Source organism: Planococcus citri, chromosome 2 (genome assembly GCF_950023065.1).
Source record: "Planococcus citri chromosome 2, ihPlaCitr1.1, whole genome shotgun sequence".
In the NCBI taxonomy this organism is placed as follows: Eukaryota; Metazoa; Arthropoda; class Insecta; order Hemiptera; family Pseudococcidae; genus Planococcus; species Planococcus citri.
In genome coordinates, this window is record NC_088678.1 from 66,076,811 (window position 1) to 66,098,417 (window position 21,607).

Here is a 21,607-nt window from a genome sequence, read left to right on the forward strand (position 1 = left end):
CAGCTTTAGCGTATTGTGACCACTTCTCCCCCTTTGTGGATCTTAGCCCCCCCCAATTGGTTTTTGACCAATATATCGAAAAGTATTGAGTCCAGCTCAAAAATGGTTAGGACGAATGCGGCTCTACATCTAATTTCTCATCAGATGACCCATTGATCAATTTTCCAGTCCCAGGGGGGTTGGACCTACCCCTTCTGACCTCTCACCATTCAATTATTTGCCAATATACGTATATGAGGTGAATTGAAATTTACTTAATAAAATCCTCGTCGGGAAAAAATCTGAGATCTGGTCACAAGGTGAGCTTTCTCAGGTTTGGGTACGATTTCGAATCTGTACATACGAAAAGGTATTTTTCAGCCCAAAATTTTTCAAAAACTCAGTTGAGCTACAGACAATTTCTAAAGTTGCAGCCCAATCGCACTTTTTGATCATTTTCGCACAATTCCATTCGTCATTTTTACATTTTATTAAGTAAATTTCAATTCACCTCATATACGTATATTGGCAAATAATTGAATGGTGAGAGGTCAGAAGGGGTAGGTCCAACCCCCCTGGGACTGGAAAATTGATCAATGGGTCATCTGATGAGAAATTAGATGTAGAGCCGCATTCGTCCTAACCATTTTTGAGCTGGACTCAATACTTTTCGATATATTGGTCAAAAACCAATTGGGGGGGGCTAAGATCCACAAAGGGGGAGAAGTGGTCACAATACGCTAAAGCTGGTTTTTGAAACTCGTATCAACATTCCATTCGACAATTTTACATTTTTTAGTGCATTTCAATTCATCTCAAGTGCGTATATAGGCAAATAACTGATAAGTGAAGGGGGAGGAGGAGGGCGGGATGACATTGTGCTCCGCTCTGTACCTCATAAAAACAAAGAAAACCACCCCCCCGTACCATTTTGGAACGATTGAAGGTATTACAATCAATATTAACCATCAACATTATGGCGACCGATTTTGGGGGGCTAAGATCCACAATTTAGGGGAAAGCTCACCCGGGACCGCAAGGGACTTCTCGGATTCGTTTTCAGGCCATCAAAATGGACCAGTATACCAAGAATCAGCTTGCCACCTACAGATTCACGATACCCCCTATTTTTTTGCTTAAGTTACTGGACTATTGTTACATCACGTTTTTTGACGTTCCAACCCCCTCAGCTCGGCGCCTCGGCCCCTATCAATGCTAAGAAAAAAAATGACACATTTTTGAAATCGTCGTAAAATTTCGCAACTTTTTATCTGGACTAGTTTTTGATTGCTAAATTTATTTACTGACAATATTCGTTTGAATGCGTGACTTTTAAAATTTGGAATACAAAAGTTCAACTTTGGGAACCACTGAAATGTGAGGTATCACTAAATGAGAACGGTCATGGGTAGATATTTCAAGAGTGATCCAATACGAGTTATTTGAGACCACAAGCACCCCCCTATCCCCTTTTGGTTGGGATTTATTGGCCAAAACAGATGACAACGTAGGTGCTCAATTTTCACAACTTTGAGAACCCCTGGATCGGTTTTGCAATTCGATCTCAAAAATGTAATGGTGGTTTCGGGGTCGGGTAATGATCCCCTTTCGAGGAAATATCGCGAAAATTGTATATCTTTCCGGTCTCACTCTTTTGCGATTTTGAAACGATAGACCGACATGGTACCCGTACTAATTGCTCCATAAAAAGCGAGAAAATGAACTTGAAGTTTTTCAAAACGTCGTAAAAACGATTTAAAATGCCTCAAAATGTGGTTAAAACCATGAAAATTGATCAAATATTGAAAACTGTCCAAGCAGCTGAAAAAATGTTCTCACGAAGTAAGTGCGAGTATCTCAACTGGTAGAAAATTTTTTATACTGGGCAAACCTCAATCAAAGCAGCATTTAAAAATACATTATTTGGTCTAAATTTCAGAAGCTGAAGGGCATTTGTCAATTTTTGACGAATTTTTGAAACTAAAATTTGGTCTCGAAATGAAAAAAAAAGTCAAAATCTCATCTTATTGATCAACGCAGGTAAAAACAGAATTTCTTTTCGCCATTTTGACAGACCTCCTCCTCGAATCGGCTGGATACGAATTCAAACTGCTTTGAGCTGTTCTGGAACCTCCAGAATGAGTAGTATGAAAATAAGTTTCAAATCGTTCTGGCACCTCAAGCCATGTTTTTCAGATTCTGGATTTTCTCAATCGTGAAATTGTTGGATGAAGAAAGGTAAGTACCCACCCTCGTTCTCGAACTGCCATAAACAGATTTTCAAGGTAATTTCGACAACCCTTATGACATTTTCTGAAAAACTGGAATTTCCAAAAAATTTCCAGAGCTCTAAAATAGCTTAAAACTATCTCCAGACGACGAATAACGTGACAAAAATAAGCAAGAAACACGTTTATACGAGATAAAATTGAATAGGTCAAATTATTGTGGCACTATTTGAAAATATGGAGTTTCTAAAATGTGGCTGGAGGCTCTAAAATGCCTAAAACTAACCTCAATGAGCCCAGCAACCCGACAAGCCATCTCGACTTTCAATTCGAGGTCGAGTTTTGATCGAGTAGAAATCGGCTGATACTTTTAATCATTTTTTTGATGATTTTGAGAAATCTTCCTACATTAGAGCACCTACTAGTTGATTTCAAGTCGATTTCTTGCTCAAGACCTAAATTCGACTGCAAATGTTCGTTGATTTTTCTTTCTCTACAGACATAAATTATGCATACAGAAGTTGAAGTCAGTTATAGGTCAATTTTCACCAAGTCATGCAAAATTATGTGAAAATCGATTCAAAATTATTCTAAATTTGTGATATCATAATTGATGCTTTTTTTCCATTTCGAAGTTGGATTGATTTTTTATCAATTTTTTGCTCGAATGAAAATATGTATGTCAAAAATCGATTCAAAATTGTTGCAAAATTGTAGTAAGTTTTAAATCAGAAGTTGGATCTATTTTTCATCGATTTTTTGCCAAAATGATAAAACATGAAAACTTGATGTGAAATATTTATCGATTTCGTCTTGAAAATAGACAATATTAATTTTGTACATAAATATTGAAGTTGATTTTAAGCCAATTATCACTCAGAAATGAAAATGGTGTAAAATTTTGTGGAAATTTCAACTTTTCAAAATCTGCTGGAGGCTCCAAAACTACTCAAAAATTTCAGTTTTATACGAGAGTCAATTTGGTAAAATTTTGATTTTTTCATATTTTGTATAAGTTCTGTGTAAGAATATGAGATCTTAAAATTCATTCTCAGTGAGTCTCAAAACATGTTTATGATGATATAATTAACTAAACTCGAAAAAGTTTATTCAATGTGTCTGATTTCAAACAAAAATCTTACAGCTAATCTTAATCTAAAAAAATATAAAAATTGAAACAAAAAAAAAAATCTTTCGGCATAAGTATTAAAAGCTGCGCAGCAATAAAATGGCGAATTCCAACTTAATATTTTAACAGTTCATTTTGACAATTTAAAAAAAAATAACATTAACAATATTTACATCATCCAAAAAAGTATAATACTCACTAAATTCCAAAAAATTCTAAAAATCAAATCGCGATTTAATTTTTGAAAAGTAATCCTTTATTTCTGCTAGCAAACTGATCCGCAAAACCTTTAGCCCTGATCTCCTGTTCAATTTTTTGCTTCACTATCGCAGCTGCAATATTTTTACCATCCGCTAATTTTAAAATATTATCCAGTCTGGCATCCACAGCCTTTTGCAAGCTTTCTACTTTCGGCTTGAAATTTAAAATATTAGTAACTTCTTTTGTTGATTGGGCAACTTGTTTCTGAGGTCTTGGAGTATTCCTTACAGGCTCTTTCCGGGTATCTCCCTAAATAACAAAGCATTTACGATCGAGTATTGACGAATTATTTACCTATTCTAATCGAGATTAACGAGGATAATAATTTACCTTGTTCCCTTTGTTCGTTAGCCCATTCATGTTCTGCATGCTAGCCATAGGAATGATCGGTTTGATAGGCTTGGCAGGATTAGGAATGTTGCTCCTGAAAGGCATTTTTAATTTAAAACCATCAAGCGGTGAAGTCCAGGTGCATAGAACAAATACGCATATAGAAAAATGCACAAAAATAACACGCATTTTGCACTCGATTTTTTAAAGATTTCATGTAAAAGGTGATACTGTTATTTGTGTAGATCGCTGTTGAGTAGCGTAAGTAATTTCAAAATGTTGAGAAATGTTCTATGAATTGATAATACCTTTTCATGAATCTGATTATCTTTTTCCAAGTTATCTTTTTGATTAGCATTTTGAATAGATAAAAATGAAATAAATTCGCTAGAGATTCCAAAGGAAAAAAACGTGAGTCACGATCACATAATGTTTCAAAATGATTCTTTTTTTCAAATGTGCTCTTATACTTGGAAAATTGGAGATGGGATTCGAAAAAAAGTTGTGGGGATCTCGAAATACTGTGAGAAAAATTTTGGGCCTCCAATTCGTATCATCACTTTTCCATCAGGATTTCAAATTTTTAAAATCTAAGTACATTGAAAGTCAAAAAAAATTGTTTGCTGGTAATTGGTCACATTATATTCACTTGAAAGTAAGAACTTTTTTTTTCTTTTTTTTTTTAGGTTATTTCAAATAGGTTCAAAATCGTGTCATTTTTGTGAGTCATGCAAAAGCCCTGAAAAGATGATAAATGTCGAAAACGAGCTTCTGCCATAGATTTCTTGAACACTTTTAAAGAATTTGTGGTTGTGCTCAATAATTTTTGAAATTTTGAAAAAAGTTTTACGAGAATTCCACCGAAAATCAACAATAAATTGTAGGAAAAAAAAATATTTCTCAAAACTTTTCAAGAATTTTGCAAGCCCAAACTTGGGTCACATCACATGACTCTTTAGATTTTTGAAAATCAAAATGGATAAACTTTCGAATGAAAATCCAGAATTTTCATCGAAACTATTTTGAGTACTTATGAGGACCTGTAAACTAAAATATTGATCATGATATTTTCGGTATTTCTGAAAAAGATATCATGCAACCAATCAAAATATGTTTAAAAAACGACGAAAAATCAAACTTTTAAAGCATTTTGATCTCAAAACTGGTTCATAATTTTTCGGATTTTTTGAAAAAAATTTCATAAGACCGATCAAAATTGATTAAAATTCCACCGAAAAACCAACAAATTTTTGAACAATTTTAAAGAATTTCACAAGTCCAAACGGGATTTTTGAAAATCAAAATTGATAAAATTTCGAATGAAAATCCAGAATTTTCATCAAAACTATTTTGAGTACTTTTGAGGACCTGTAGACTAAAAAATTGATAATAATACTTTCGGAATTCTTTAAAAAGGTATCATAATGCGACCAATTAAAATTTGTCAAGATTTCGACAACAAATCAAGGATTTCTATCAAAACTGTTTCAAGCACTTTTAAAAAACTTTGGACTCGAAATTGAGACACGATTTGGGGGGGAGGCTTGAATAGGTGTCACTTGATCTATCAAAACGGGCATAAAATCCAAAATTTCCATCAAAACTTTTTTTGGGCACTTTTGAAAAATTTGAAGATAAAAGTTGGATCATAATTTTTGGAGATGCGACCTATTAAAACGGGTCAAAAATTCGACAGGAAAATCAAGAATTCCTATTACAAGTTTTTTAACCAATTTTGAAGACCTCCGTGCTTAAAATCGGTTCATCATTTTCGGGAAAAACCCCCAAAACGTTGCCAAATATGAGCAAAACAATTCAAAAAATATGGAAAACGTTTAAAGTCTAATTTTTTTCTAGTCATTTCAATGCATAAAAAATGAAAAAAAAAGAATTGTACTTTCAAAGTTCAATGCAAATTTTTTGGCACAAAAAAAAGTTTGAAATGTTGCTAAGATTTGGAAAAACCGAATTACCTAATTTTTGATCATGAAAAAAATGCCCCGCAGTTTCAATAAGTTACCTATTAATTGTTTTTTGTAAGGACGAAAAAAAAATTGAAAAATTTTCTTGGCGATAAAAAAATACGTTTAAAAAACGACGAAAAATCAAAATTCCCATCAAAACTTTTTTTGACTACTTTTGAAGCATTTTGATCTCAAAATTGGGTCATAATTTTTGGATTTTAAAAAAAAAAGTGTCATGAGACCGATCAAAATGAATTAAAATTTCCACTGAAAATCAACAATTTGTAGCAAAACTATTTTCGAATACTTCTGAAGAATTTCAGAAGCCCAAATTTGGGTCACATGATTCTTGAAATTTTTGAAAAAAATAAATTAAAAACTCGTCAGGAAAATCAAAATTTTCATCAAAACTTATTTGAGCACCTTTGAAAAATTTAGAGCCAAAATTCGGTCATGATTTTTAAAATTTTTGAAAAGCACCCTAACTTATCAAAATGGGTTATAATTTTAGTAGAAAATCAAAAGCTTCTATCAAAATTTTTTCGAGCATTTTTGAAAAATTGTGACTTTAAATTTGGTTGATTTTTGAATGAAACATTTCCACAAAAAAAAAAAACCGTTGAAGTCGTCAGAGGATTGGCAGAATGTTTCAATAGAAAGTTTTCGATTTTTTCCAATCGCGACCCATTTTGATTAGTCGGGGAGCCCACTTAAGGATAAATTGCACCCCCCCCTCCCATTTGATGAAATTTTGTGAACATTTAAAGTTTCAAAAATCTACTGGAGGCTCCAGTAATTTTCAAAAAATCGCTGGAGGCTCCAAAACGACTTGAAATCCCCCTGCAGTTGACTTCGTAGCGTATTGAAATTAGTTTGCAGAATAAATTTCAGCTTTCCAACTCCATTTTGGTAAAATTTCGTGGGAATTACGAGTTTCAAAAATCTACTGGAGGCTCCAGAACTGCTCAAAACGGTTTGAAACAGTTTCCAATCGATTTGGCATGTCGAAAATATGCTATATCCCAAATTTCAGCTTTCTTGGTCAATTTGGTAAAATTTTGATTTTTTCCCACATTTTTGGCCTAAATTTGATTTTCAAAAATTCACCAAAAATCGAAAAACGCACTTTGGCACTTGAAATTTTGACAGATGATAAATTTTTGCTTGATCTTTCGATCTACCTTTGTACAGTTTGAAAAATGTTGAGCAAGTCCTATGTTGGAACGCAAAATCTGCGATTTCAGCTGACCTGTCAATCAAAATGGCCACCATTTTGTAAGTAGGGCCACGTTTTTTTTTGAGTACAAGGGCTAGAAATGTTGCTTAGGACTCCCCCTTTAAGAAAAAAGTTGTACCGGAGGATCGACCGGGGGGGGGGGGTGCAATTTATCCTTAAGTGGGCTCCCCGACTAGATGGATCGCATGGTACTTCAAAAATATTTGTTTGATTAGGTTACCTACTTTAGCATTACATACTCTTATTAAATGGGACTAGAAAAATAAAGCTTTGACAATCCAAGTAATTTTTTGTTTTCCATTTTTTTTTTTTTTTTGAAAAATTGCCTCCAAACAGCCTCATTTACGTAACTTTTTGGGCCGGCTCAAAAATTATTCAGAATTGGCATAAAAGCTACATTATAATCTTATCGTCATATGGTAAGAATGAAAAAATTATTCTTCAAATCTAGGTTTATTCTGACGTTTCCTGATAACGCAACATCATAAATCTTTGCCATCGAGAAATTACATACAAAGATGTATTTTTCACAGTTGTTTCATCAGTAGGTGTTTACATTCGTTGATGTAGCTTCAATTCAGGAAGAAATTTACCAACTAAAAAACGAAGCGTTCGAATCATGGAACTGGAAGAAAATCACATCGAAGGTCAGAAAACCACTTCGCAGCTGCTAGAAAGCGACACCAATGATACAAAGTAAGTACCTACCTACTTTCTAAAATAATTCATAAATTTATCTCAAAAAAAAAATCTCCACAAAACCACTTCTTCTTAAACATTTTGCATCTACATTCTCCAGGCAAATCCCAGACACACCTCCATTGCTAATTTCCAAACGATTTTTGGTCGCAATCGTGCTCTTCTTTTGCTACATAGTCTTCCAAATACTCAGAAACAACATGAGCATCGCTATAGTTGACATGATAGCAAACAAATCGCTCAGCAACGACCCCAATGCAACTCAATTCGGTCCTGAATTTGACTGGGACTCGAAAACAGTCGCATTAGTCAACAGTATAATTTCATATGGTAGTTTATTCTCATTCATGAGTGGATTCATCGTCGACAAATTAGGTGGATCCGTGACCTGCTCTTTATGCATGTTCCTATCTGGTATCTTGACCATATTACATTCGGCTGCATTGGAGCAAAATTTTTACATATTTTTGGCATGTCGATTTCTCACTGGTTTATTTGAGTCTAGTTTTTACGTCAGTACTACGTACATCTCTTCGCGATGGTTCCCGAAGAGGGAGAGAACTACTTTGATATCATTTGCATTCAATGGGACAAATTTCGGCGTTGCAGTGACGTATCCTTTCTGTGGGTATTTGGCCAAGAGGTGGGGATGGCGAATGGTATTTTATGTCACAGGTGAGAGATGATCAATCGTAACAAATTTTCAAGTTTAATTTTATTAATAATTACTGTGCCTTTTTTTTCGGTGGGAACTCAGGTGTTATAGCCTTGTTTGTTGCGTTACTCGTGCAGATTCTTGTACGAAATCATCCTTCACAAGACACATGGATCACTAAAAAAGAACTCGCTTACATACTCGAAGATACTGACGACATAGATAGCCCTAAAATGGAACATAAAGATTCTAAAAAAGTAATCAACTTTTTCCAATGAATATTTTAAATAAGTATTAGTAGATACGTAAGGTAATGAAAATTCTGTTTAAGTAGATGAATAATTCAAACTCCTGTTTATTTTTTCACAGGATAAGCATGTATTGAAATATATGCTGACATCAGGACCACTTTGGGCACTTTATGGAGGCACGTTTTGCTTCATGTGGATGAGCACTATTTTAGGAGCATGTTTGCCTTTATACATCAATGGTACGTAATAAATATTATGGACTCATTTCTTGAATTTTGATACATACCTACCTATAAGTGTATTTTTGAGGTATATCTAGTTATAAAATTTCAGATCGAACAAACCCTCACAAAGAATTATTTTATTCCTTTTCGTTGTGCTACATGAAGTTCAGAATTTTTGAAAAAAAAAAAATGGTTTAAATTTTAGTATTTTTCCCCCACTGTTTTCGACAGAATTCTACCAAAAAAAAAAATAAATATGAATGGAACAAAAAATTGCAGAGTTTAAAATTTTCTACTTGCGAACAGTTTTCAAATTTTTGATGCCTAGCTTGGAAATTATTTTACAAAAACAACAATTTATCAGCTTCTTACATTTTATTACTCGTATTTTCTTTCTGCTATTCCACATTAACATAATTTTATGAGAAAACTGCGAGTAGATCTAATTCGATCAAAACTCTGATCTCTGATTAGATCTGATCAGATCTTAAGATCTGGCAGCTCAAATTGTATCCATGAAAGGTCGGAATCTGGTCAGATCCAATCATTTTCTGCTGGATGCGGTGACCATTATTTTTTTATAGGATGCATCCCTTGAATGATATTCGTAAAAAACGTGTGAATGCTTCTTCCTAATTTAATTCAATATTTTACTATCGAACTTGAAAAAATATGGAATTGAATGTATTTGATTAAATGGACCATTGTAAAAATTAAATCGAATGCTTACGAAGAAACATATGTAGGTACAGGATTGTGATTTTTGAAGAATCATGGTCTGAAGCCTCCATAAGCAAAATTTTAGCTACAAATTGAATTTCGAGAAATTTATGAAAATTCAAACCATTTTTGACAACTTATGCTTTTTTTTTTAAAAAATGCATAAAAGTATTCATTTAATGAGTAAAAACGATTGAAATTAGTCTTGAAATTAATTATCAACTCTCCTTTACCAATTTTCATCATTTCTGGCACTTAGGAGCTTCCTACGCACTTTTAGATTCCTGTAGAATTTTGAAATTGAAATATCTCCAGAAGAGACGTGAAAATAGAAATCATGGTTTTTTCTCGTCCTGTTTAATAAAAGGGTTTTCCACATTTGGGCAGATTTCCAGGTGTACACCTCGAATGCATTTCTTGACCAGCAAATTTAAAAATTAAAATTTTTCGAAATCCATAGTAATGGATGTTTTTTACCTAAAATCAGTCTCCCGAATACGAATTTCACAATTTCGAAACATTCTGTAGTATCTAGTGCGATTTTCGATTGCTTGATTTTTAGCAGCACAAATAAATTTCCACGATGCCTGGACAAAATTTTACAATTAAGGAAAGATGGAAAATCGAACTGGAGGCTCTACCATGGCTCAAAATTGTGAAAGTTGAATTCCGGGGATTGCTTCATTAGACGAGAAACAGTCATCCGTGCAAATTTCAAAAATGTCCCAAGGAACAAAAAAATTCAGATTTTTTTGAATTTTTTCCTCATTAAATAAAATGCTGGTCAAAAAACAAACGCGAGGTGTCCACCTGGAAATTCGCCCAAACGAAGATAAATTTGTGAAATAAGTCGAGAATAAGCCAAAATTCGAATTATAACTGCCCAAATCAATTTTCACGCCGTCTGGAGGAAATTTAAAATTCTAAATAAATCAAAAATCGCTCTGGAGGCTTCAGGGTAGCCAAAATATGGTGAAATTTGGTTAGGGAGAGTTTATATTAGTTTTAGGACTAATGCCAATCATTTTTAATAAACAAATACCTATTCATTTTTTTTTTGAAAAAACGTAAATTGTTGAAAATTTGAATTTTCAAAAATTCACTAAAAATCGTAAAATTACTTCGACGAGAGTTTCTGGTGAGACCATAATTTTGAGTTGAAAGTTACTCATGAATTTTTTCAGCTCAGGAGGAGTCGGGGGGGGGGAGAAATGAGCCCTTAAAGAGAGAAAGAGTGCATTTTTGAAAAAATCGTAGGTTTTTCGTTCCTGTCAATACCCAACCTGTATTAGGAAAAATTACCCAGTCTAAAAATGAAAGTATTTTAAATTCTGCGTCGATCTATAATGTTATTGCCATCGTAATCCAAGACCACTTTTAGGGTTCTATTGACCGGTTGAAAATTTCCAAATCGTTTATTTTTGGATAAATTCGTTTTTTGAAAATTTTTTCTTCGCAAATATTTCACATAAATTTAGCAAAAATATCGAAAGATATCGGTCCTGAAACTGAGAAATATTTTGGAATGTAGTGGTGCCAATTTTTTGGTCATTACTGCCACCTTGAAAAAATGTTTAAAGTCTTTACTATACTTAAATATTTTTCTTGATTTTTTGAAATAAGCGATTGGGAGATTTGGAAGTTTTCAACCACTCAATAGAATCTTGAAAGTGGTCTTAGATTTTGAAGATATAACACCATACTTAGATGAACGCAGAATTTCAAATACGTCTTAAACCACGATTTTTTTCGAAAATGTCCCCTCTTTGAGAGCTCATTTCTCCCGTCCAGAAGTATCTCTGGAGCTAAAAGTTTTTCTAAGTAACTTATCAACTCAAAATGAAGGATTCTGCTCGATTTGGTCAAAATTCGCAGACTTTTTTTGAGGACGACCCACCCTATTGGTGTGATTTAATTTGACCAGATTTGACCAGTTTAGGTCAGATCAAAGTTTTGATCGTAGGTATCAGATCCGTTCAAACCTGATATGATCAGATTCAATTAAGCTGACTTAATTGGATTTGATTTGGTCACACCAGATGAGACACAACATGATCATATCTGCGGACATTTCTCGGACTAAATCAATAGATCTGATCAGATCCAATTATTCTCGCCAGTGTTCAATTAGTTATTGAATTACTTGTGTAATTTTAATTTAAGTACCTATTATTATTTTACCTAATACAATTTAATGGTAAATCCAATAAGTATAACTCAGGTGAAAATGGGTGTATCCGATTAGGTCTGAATACCTCAACCTAATCCTATCGAAACTCGAAATCTGATTGGAATTCATCAGATCTGATTCAATCCAGGGAATGTTCAAATCTGATCTAATTTGATCAATCTATCGTGCAAAGATTTATTCAGATCTGATTGAGGTTTGGTTAGATCCAATCTTAATCCAATCAAATCTTTCCCAGTCTTATTGGATGTGATTTGGTTTGAACAGATCCAATCCGGTCAGAACTTTGATCGGACCAGATCTTATTAGATTTTGGTCGAGTCAAATTGGATCCATGAACTGTCCGGATCTGATCAAATCCGATTCAAGTCGATGTTCAAATTCATTTTTAATATTAAAGGGAATGTAGTTCAATTATTCAATTATATCCAATCTGATATTTGATTTAATTCGTTATTTCATTCCATTTATTAATTATTTTAAAAACTTTGTAAAAACCTGATGGGCGATCTCACATCTGATCAGCAGATCCCTGAATCAGATTCGGGCATACCCTGAATCCAATTTAAATTGACCATAATCTGCTCAGATCTGGTAAGATCAAAGTTTTGATCGGATTAGATATGTTCAGGCCTGATCAGATCGTATACAGGAGACTTGATTGGATTTGTATCTCACGACATCAAATCAGCTCAGAGTTCTGTGTTTATCACATTAAGTCTGTTCAGACTCAGATCTAATCACATTCAATCGTTTTGTTGGATTTTAAGTGCATGGAAAAAGTTGCGACAAATTCTCGCCGTTAAGTGAAACTTTTAAGAGTTTTGAAAAAAATGTTCAAGTCCTGGTATGTATTTTGAGAGATATTGAAATACGCTTTCAAATTTTGATTTGGCCTTTCAACTACCAGGAAAAAAATTAATGAAGTAGGTACCTACCAAAATCATGTTGAACTGTCTGAAATAATTTTCAGACAATATTTTTTCAAACTTTTTTAAACTTGGAAAAAATGTTGTGGAATCCCTAATCAATGACATTTTATTTTATCATCAATTTCAAAACAAAAGTCATACCTGTCTTGGCTATCCAATTCAAAACTGTCTTTGACTCTTTGTAGATGACACTTCACCTCTATTTTTGAAAAAAATGAGGAACTGGAGCCTGAGGCAATACCATACCTGTAGCTGAGAAAATTTTCTTTTGAATGCCTATTTCAACTGAAATTGGTACTCACGTTCATTTTACAGATGTTACTAAAAAAGAAGTAGACGAAATAGGATACCTATCTTCAGTTCCGAACGCTGTTTACATCTTCATGTTCCCGATACTCGGAGCACTGATAGATTATTGGAAAAATCACAGCGATATTAGCATGACTCGAGTAATTAACTTGACCACGATACCTCAGCATTTAATTTCATTATTCGACACAAAACTGAAAAAAATCCATTTTTCGCAGATACACAAAATACTGCTCAGCTCAGCGTTCATCTCGGCGAGTTTACTTTTCACAGCAGCTGTATTTATTTCAGATTACACCACGTCCATGATACTTTTCATCACGATTCAAGTTTTCTTATCAGTTGCACCATTAGTTTTTTCGTAAGCTGAATACCTACATAATTTACTTCAAAATTCATTCCTTGACTTTGACTTCACAATTTACTTACATTTCTCTTCTCCTGTTTCACCATAGGCTCATCATCGTCAATATAGCTCCCAAGCATACCAGTCATGTAGGCGGCCTTTGCTCGATTTTTTTCTCCTCCGGCGCATTTGTCGCCCTAATCGTTACCGGATTCATCGTAACCAATCACGTAAGTGAACTTTACTCAAAAAATTCAGTCAAGTGGGGATAAATAAACTTTTCAACTTTGACTCCTACGAACATTGTTTACTAACATAAATTTTTATCACCTCATCAGACTATTCAAGAATGGAACAATACGTTTCTACTGACAGCCGGAGTATCGATAGTCGGCGCGCTAATATTTGTCTTGTACGGATCGAGTGAAGCTCAAAAATGGTCTTTGTAATAGCTCTTATCGATATATGTAGAATAATCGAGTTGATATTCGTACATATTTGAAAAGAAAATTTAAGCTGACAAGCTTCCGTGTATTATGTTTCACGGTCACCTTAGATATGAATGTAAAATACATATGTAGGTACATATAATACGGCAATAAACTATAAAGGTTGGCCTTATCTTTTTGATAGCACTACAGTACGTAATTATTTTACATCTCACTAGTCAGTCTGCTAGCTGTGATTGTAAATTCCCAAATTATACGACAATATTTTATTAGGCATGCGAATATAGAAGCAAAACATGTTGCATCAGTTGCTTATTTTTTAATAATTATTTCGAGAAAACAGAAAGTGATTGGTTTGATATGAAGAACGAAGAGGACCATGATGAAGATCAACAGGTTGCTTTGGAGCTTTTGGAAAGGACAGCGGATAAAATCAAGTATGTATTTATTTTGTGTATTCTTATCTCATCTGTGAGGAGGTACCTTGACGCATTCGTGCGAAGTATATGAGATCAAATTTAATAATAGATTTAACTTTCGCAGAGATGAACCACAACCCAGTTTGGAAATACCTCCTTTACTATTTTCCAAGCGTTTATTCGTGACGATTATGCTATTTCTTTGCTACGTGAATTTCCAAGTGCTGAGAAATAATATGAATATCGCTATTGTCGAAATGATATCGAATAAAACAATCATCCAAGGCAATGAAAACACTACGCAAGTAAGTAGATTTTCATAATTATTGACGCTTTGGGATTCATGGATAGAAATACGAAACTTTTGAATCAAATAATCGGTATCAAGGTCTCAGTGATTGGAATCAGGCTCCAAAATCTTGAGAAACAAATGTCCAACCAAGATTCAGAACCTGAGCCCTCGAGCCTCGAACCCAGACCCTCAATAAATATCAATAAAATTTGCTCAAGTGAGCTTTTTACTCTCTTCAACTTCTTCTTCCCATTCCTTCTAATTGATCACCTTCATCATGTTTAAGCCCCTTATCAGCCTTATGGAAAAGCAAACGTATTTATGACACTATCAACGAGTCCCAAAGTGTTATTAAATCACATTTTAAACAACTTCTCGTCGTCCAAGAAAAACGTACAATTTTTTTCAGTCAATTTGAGACTTGTTTAGCTCGCAGAATTCAACTGGGATTCAACAACCGCCGGTGTAGTTACGAGTATAATCAACTACGGAGGTCAACTCGCATTCGCCAATGGATTTTTAATTAATAAAATGGGAGCATCGACGAGCTCCGGTGTGTGTATGCTTTTGGCTGGTATTACAACTTTCCTGCATCCAGTCTCTCTGCAACTTGGTTTCTATGTGTTCTTAGCGATACGTTTTTTCACTGGTATTTTAGAGGTAAATATAATAATGGCGCATTGATCATTAAATCATTATGGAAATCTTCAGATGAGGTACATACAAGTATATAATAATTTTTTCGACACTTGACAGGCAGTATTTTACTCAAGTACTCCTTCCATAGCATCGATGTGGTTCCCATTGCAGGAGAGATCAACGCTGATAGCCCATAGTATGAATGGAATAAATGTTGGTGTGGCACTGGTGTATCCTTTTTGCGGATATCTGGCCCATACATGGGGATGGCGGATGGTATTTTATGTCACAGGTGATCACTGATGAATTAAAATGGAAGGGGATTTGGTACTGGAAGTCAAAATATACGGTAACAGCAATAAAAAATGATGGTCAGATTTCCTCATTGGTTTCGAATAGAGCTTTCCAAAGCGATTCAGTCAAATTTGACACCAAGATATGCAGAGTTAGAAAAAGGAAACCTAATTCGTTTATTTTTTCTCGATTTTTGCTACGGTGTCTTTAGAGTTCGATTTTCTCAACATTTGATTGAACCATAGCCAATCTTTTAAGTAGGTAACTATAACTTTAAGTTGCTTAAAAATTTAAAAATTCTGAAAAATTCAATTCAGAAGTAATCAAAGGTACTTAACATTTTTATTCAAGAATTTCAAATTCTTGCCTTTAATTCTTCTTTATAGGTAAGTAGTATGCACATGGAAATATTCTCGAAAAAGGAAAAATGAGGAAGAGGCAGAGGGGAGGTCCGAGGTCAGATCAAAAAATTAAACTAACAAACGACCAAATAACCTTTTTTTTCCTTCAAAGTTTCAATATCACATTTATGTCCATCGAGTGAAATTCTCTTAAATATTTTTTTCATTTCTTGAATTGAAAAAAAAATATGGAATTTTTCAGGAACCTCTAAAAATTGAAAGAATGGATATTAATTGGGGGGGGAGGGAGACATAAGGTAGAAACATTTGATGAATTTTGATGAGAAAATTCCAAAAATGCAAGACTCTGAATGAATTTCTAGAAACGTAAAGAGAGCAGAGGGAGAAGAGGATAGAGGCGAAATATCGACTGAGAAATCATCTGATTTCAATCTGTTTTTTCAACATTATTAAGAACATAATATTTTAATCAACCTTTTGTTTTGAAAAAACCCGAACTTTGACAACTCCCCTCTCCTCCTCAAAGTAGATATGAGAAGTTTTAGTTTTTGAATTTTTTTTCTTCAAATTTTTGATAAACTAAAAGTCTTAAAGAGTCCAAGTGAAGTGGCCATTCGAAATCAAATTATCGTGGTCAAAATTTCTGCTCTATCGTCTGGAAGGAAGCTGAAATTTTGCTGTTTCAAAGTTTTCAAAAAATAGGCCACTCGTAATATTTTTTATGAAACCTTATTTTCTACCCAGCAGCCCCCAGAAAAGTCAAAATAATTACGAAACTCAAAAAAAACTACCTAATCTAAAAAATTTTCTGCATTTGGGTAAATCAATCCCTTATTTTTGGAACCAATGAATGCAGTTTTTTGGTGTTTTCTCTTGCATTTTTTCATCTTCTGGAAGCTTGAAGGATGGTTTTACTTCATTTTGAACCCAACTCATAATTAGAAATTCTCGAGGTCGCAGATCCAGTTTTTGAAAGATACAATTTTTCGTACCAAGCTACCTACGATAATCTGACAAGGTAGGTATCCCAACTGGTAAAAAATTTTGAACCGAACAATTAGCAGGGAAAGATTGATAATGTATGCAACAATTTTTCACCAGCCATGCAAAGATTAAGGTGCTAAAGCACATTTTTTCATTTTCGGTGGATTTTTGAAAATCAAATTTGTGCCAAAAATGAGTGAAAAAATCAAAATTTTCCCCATTTTTGACCCATCAAGTTGATTGGAAACGGTTTCGAACCAGTTTGAGGAGTTCTGGAGCCTCTATAGTAGATTTTATTAAATTTTAAATTTCCACAAAATTTCACCAAATAAAATTGGAAAGCCTATAAAATACACTCTGCATCTTGATTACAACATGCTGAGTATACTGAAGGTAGTTTCAAGTCGTTTTAGAGCTTCCAGTAACTATTTGGAAATTCCAGTTTTCCAAACAGTGCCATAAAATCTGTCTAGATTACCCAACTTTGGCACCTATAGGTGCCACGAGATTTGTGCTTGTTGGTGATCACATTAACCGATAACATACTATTTTTCCAAAATCTGAGTGCTCCAGATCAAAGCTATAAAATTTTTATCCAACGATTTCATCATTGAAAATCTCAAAAATTCGCCATTTTCCTAGCATTTGATAATATGAAAATTTGAACTTCAATTTATACTCATTTTTTGACATTTCGAGTCGATTGCATGTAGTCTTGAGCCGTTTTGGAGCCTCCAGTTGACTCAGTATTTTTGTACATTGAAATTAAGGTACAGAGTAAATTTCGGCATGTCAGTGTCCAATTTCATTTGGTGAAATTTTGTAAAAATTCCAAGTTTCAAAAGTACTCTGGAGGCTCCAGAACTGCTCAAAACAGTTCGAAACGTATCCCAAATTTCAGCTTTCTAGGTCAATTTGGTGAAATTTCAATTTTTGACGTGGATATGTTTCTTATGAAGGGGGGGGGGGTGGGTTGGTCCAAAATGTTTGAGACCTAGATCCGTTTGATGCTGGAATTTAAGATGCTGACATTTGAAAACGAAAAAAATTCTCGAATTCTTCGCATTAAGTATTTCTGACTTTAAAAAACTTGAAAAATATGTACCACGAAACCACGATGAATTCTCAACATTATTAAGTACATACCTACAACAGGCGTTTAAATACTGAAAAAGTGACCTATTTCTGACATTTTGATCTTTTTTTTTTTTACTTGTACGAGGTTAAAAAAATCCGATGAATTCTTGACATTATGTCAGACTTTTAAAAATTTTGAAAAAATGTTGATTGATAAATAATTAATAAAACTGACTGTTCGTTAAGAGCTTGGAAAAAAATCATTGAATCGTTTAAATTATGTAAAAGTCAAACTTTCAAAAACGACTTTCTAATACATATTTTGTCAGACTTATACTTACTTTTATTTGAAATCAAGTCAACTTCAGCAAACAACTAGCCCAGTAGAATTAGACATAAAATGAGCCAAAGGTCGGAAAAATTCCTATCAAAGGGGACTTTTTTCTAAAACGTGTAGAATACCGCCCTAAACAACATACTAAAAGTCCCCATCGCTAGGGGTGGTGCTAACCCCAGGAGGGGGGTGAGACCTCCCCCAATTTCAGTTTTTCGCCATTTTCTCCTCCGCATTGCATTTTAACGAAAAATGTGTAGTTAGGTAAAAAAATCTACGTCAAATTTCCGATCTAATGATGTATCAACTTTCCTTGTATGTTCAAGGGGGGTGGAACTACAACCATTCAAAAAAGGGGGGTTCCCTGTAAAATGCATAAAGGCTGTAGGCGCCTAAGAGGGGTGAAATGGTCCCCGAAAGCGTTCGAGTTGATATTAGCATAAAAGGTGGGTACCATAGAGAAACCTCCGCGCAAAAAATTTCGGGTCCACACCCCCTCCTTTTTTTGGGGAACCCCCCTTTTCTGAAATTTCAATAACACTTTTCTCAGTCCCATTTCAACCGATTTTGAAAATTTTTCAGTATGTTATGTATATCCTTAGTAGGTATCCCCATAAAAATTTTCAGCCCCCTCCCCTCACATTTACCCCTGAAAATAGCGTTTTTCAACTTATTTTATGCTTTTCAACAATAGTAAAAAATGAAGGGGCCACGTGCTCTGGAGAGAGCTAGATGAGGGTAGCAAAAAATCTGACGTCATATTCGTGTTCAGCGGGATCAAATCATATGAAAACGACACCCTACTCATTGATATTTAGTTATTTCCCCCAAAATTCCCATTTTACCCCCACCCTCCCTGAGACACATTTCTACATCATTTTGAGGGGTAAATATGAGGGGAGGGGGCTGAAAATTTTTATGGGGATACCTACTAAGGATATACATAACATACTGAAAAATTTTCAAAATCGGTTGAAATGGGACTGAGAAAAGTGTTATTGAAATTTCAGAAAAGGGGGGTTCCCCAAAAAAAGGAGGGGGTGTGGACCTGAAATTTTTTGCGCGGAGGTTTCTCTATGGTACCCACCTTTTATGCTAATATCAACTCGAACGCTTTCGGGGACCATTTCACCCCTCTTAGGCGCCTACAGCCTTTATGCATTTTACAGGGAACCCCCCTTTTTTGAATGGTTGTAGTTCCACCCCCCTTGAACATACAAGGAAAGTTGATACATCATTAGATCGGAAATTTGACGTAGATTTTTTTACCTAACTACACATTTTTCGTTAAAATGCAATGCGGAGGAGAAAATGGCGAAAAACTGAAATTGGGGGAGGTCTCACCCCCCTCCTGGGGTTAGCACCACCCCTAGCGATGGGGACTTTTAGTATGTTGTTTAGGGTGGTATTCTACACGTTTTAGAAAAAAGTCCCCTTTGATAGGAATTTTTCCGACCTCAATGTCTAATTCTCCTGTACTAAACGTATCGATGATTGCAAACTTTCCTTGGAAAGGATACTTTACCCCCATTTTTTTCTCATTTTTGATCCAAATTGAATTTTTAAAAATTTGTCAAAAAAATTAATTTCCCATTATTTCATCATAGTTGAGATTTTCAAAGTTTACCTTATTCAAACCACTCAAAACAAACAATGCATCTGCATTTGAATTGCATAATCAACCAACCATATTTTGACTTCCAATCCATCTCATCCTACCTAGTAAGTAACTACGTAGGTAGTAGGTACCTAAGATATCTATTGTAGTCAAAATTGATTTTTTGAAAATAAATCAATTACAAAAATAATTTTCGAACAGGCCTTAAGTCCGTCCTTGTATCTATATGTTTCCTAATTTTGGTAAAAAATCATCCTAGCCAAGATAGTAACATTTCAAAAGCTGAAGTCGCGTATATCCTTCGAGAAACCGAGGTTACTTCATTGACACCTGAAAAACATAACAACACTAGCACCATGAAAGAAAAGGTAAGACTTCCAGTAGACGCATAATTACCTATCTATCTTACCTATTGTGACATTTGTATCATTTTATAAGCAGAATTGTGCTATTTTTTAAAACCATTTTATCCTTTTCCTTAGCTATTCCAAATTCTCAGTGTATTCAAACTTCTTTTGACTTCGGGACCGATTTGGGCCCTTTTCACACTCATATTCACTTACATGTGGATAGCTTCGGTGATATCGGCTTGTTTACCTTCATATTTCAAAGGTAAGAGATCGATGCAAATACTTAGACCTTTATTTTGAAGAATGATACCCTCAAAATTTCATGATTTCATGTCACTAATACGTCATTGCCTTTTGTGTTCAGATGTCACAGGAAAGAACAGCGATGAAATTGGGTACATATCTTTCATCCCTAATGCTGTGTATATATTCATGTTCCCCATCACAGGAGCCTTGATGGATTATTGGAAAAATCATAGTAATGTTACAACAGCAACGGTAATTTAGTCAAGTAACTTTTTCGTATCTATTTCATAAACATGGATTTAATATAGTGTATCTTCTACGTATTTTACCTAGATTCATAAAACATTGCTCAGTATAGCTTACATCTCAAGCGTGGTTTTCTTCATAGCGATTACATATGTCACTGATCTGACCACAATACTAGCTTTTTTCGTTTCGATTCAAATTTTCACTCCATGTGCTCCATTAATTATATCGTAAGGATCGATAACGATGACATAATTACCTACTGCTTATTTTCTTAATTGGCATTACTACTGAAGAATTATTATTTTTTCAGAATTATGACGGTCAGCCTTGCTCCCAATCATGTCAGCCATGTTTCCAGCTTCTGTACGAATTTCTTTTCTTTGGGTGCAGTTTTGGTTCAAACTGTTTCAGGAATCATGACCCCAAATCACGTGAGTTTCAATACCTACTCTTAATGTTTTTTTTTTTTTTTTTTTTTTTTTCAAATCAGTTTACTAATATGGTTTAATTTCTCACAGACTTTTCAAGAATGGAACAACTCTTTCATTTTGGCAGCCGGTATCGCGATATTCGGTAACTTAATGGTCCTGATGTTTGGATCTAGCGATGCTCAGAAGTGGTCTTTGTCACCGCCTTTGAAGGAAGCCAATTCTCTAACTGATAAAAGTTTGCGAACGAATGGTGCGATTGGTTGTTGAATTTTTTTTCAAATCTGAAAAACTACGCCTGTTTAGTATTTTGTACCTGTCTAATAAATTTATATTAAATTTTTCGTTGATTTTCAAACAAATTCGTGATTAATTTTTAAAGTGTGATAAATTGGAGGAATTTTGATTTCGGCA

At 34.2% G+C, this 21,607-nt stretch overlaps 2 protein-coding genes and 1 long non-coding RNA gene across 3 annotated transcripts; 2 read left to right on the plus strand and 1 right to left on the minus strand.

The window, feature by feature from the left end:
* Positions 1 to 3,293: 3,293 nt before the first annotated feature.
* On the minus strand, positions 3,294 to 4,403 carry LOC135837158 (uncharacterized). The gene is made up of 2 exons (XR_010557147.1): positions 3,928 to 4,403; positions 3,294 to 3,846 (listed from the first exon to the last, which is right to left on the minus strand). It is a non-coding gene; the product is annotated as an uncharacterized LOC135837158 (long non-coding RNA).
* A 3,249-nt stretch (positions 4,404 to 7,652) lies between these two features.
* Positions 7,653 to 14,068, plus strand: LOC135837176 (vesicular glutamate transporter 3-like). The gene is made up of 8 exons (XM_065352367.1): positions 7,653 to 7,824; positions 7,928 to 8,502; positions 8,585 to 8,739; positions 8,852 to 8,972; positions 13,113 to 13,246; positions 13,325 to 13,467; positions 13,562 to 13,682; positions 13,791 to 14,068. The coding sequence occupies exons 1-8, from the start codon at positions 7,748 to 7,750 to the stop codon at positions 13,899 to 13,901; spliced, it is 1,437 nt and encodes a 478-aa protein (XP_065208439.1). The 5' UTR covers positions 7,653 to 7,747; the 3' UTR covers positions 13,902 to 14,068.
* A 47-nt stretch (positions 14,069 to 14,115) lies between these two features.
* On the plus strand, positions 14,116 to 21,537 carry LOC135837163 (sialin-like). The gene is made up of 10 exons (XM_065352348.1): positions 14,116 to 14,338; positions 14,445 to 14,625; positions 15,042 to 15,272; positions 15,369 to 15,543; positions 20,122 to 20,288; positions 20,403 to 20,532; positions 20,635 to 20,768; positions 20,850 to 20,992; positions 21,076 to 21,196; positions 21,284 to 21,537. Exons 1-10 carry the CDS (start codon positions 14,262 to 14,264, stop codon positions 21,461 to 21,463), a joined length of 1,539 nt encoding a protein of 512 aa, XP_065208420.1. The 5' UTR covers positions 14,116 to 14,261; the 3' UTR covers positions 21,464 to 21,537.
* Positions 21,538 to 21,607: the final 70 nt, after the last annotated feature.

Bases quoted from the DNA above. Each gene is read 5' to 3' on its own strand.
- LOC135837176 (XM_065352367.1), top strand. From the start codon at position 7,748: ATGGAACTGGAAGAAAATCACATCGAAGGTCAGAAAACCACTTCGCAG. The intron at 8,503-8,584 runs GTGAGAGATGAT...GTGGGAACTCAG, and splicing joins AATGGTATTTTATGTCACAG to GTGTTATAGCCTTGTTTGTT. The intron at 13,683-13,790 runs GTAAGTGAACTT...TCACCTCATCAG, and splicing joins GATTCATCGTAACCAATCAC to ACTATTCAAGAATGGAACAA.
- LOC135837163 (XM_065352348.1), top strand. From the start codon at position 14,262: ATGAAGAACGAAGAGGACCATGATGAAGATCAACAGGTTGCTTTGGAG. The intron at 14,626-15,041 runs GTAAGTAGATTT...AGACTTGTTTAG, and splicing joins GCAATGAAAACACTACGCAA to CTCGCAGAATTCAACTGGGA. The intron at 20,769-20,849 runs GTAATTTAGTCA...TATTTTACCTAG, and splicing joins GTAATGTTACAACAGCAACG to ATTCATAAAACATTGCTCAG.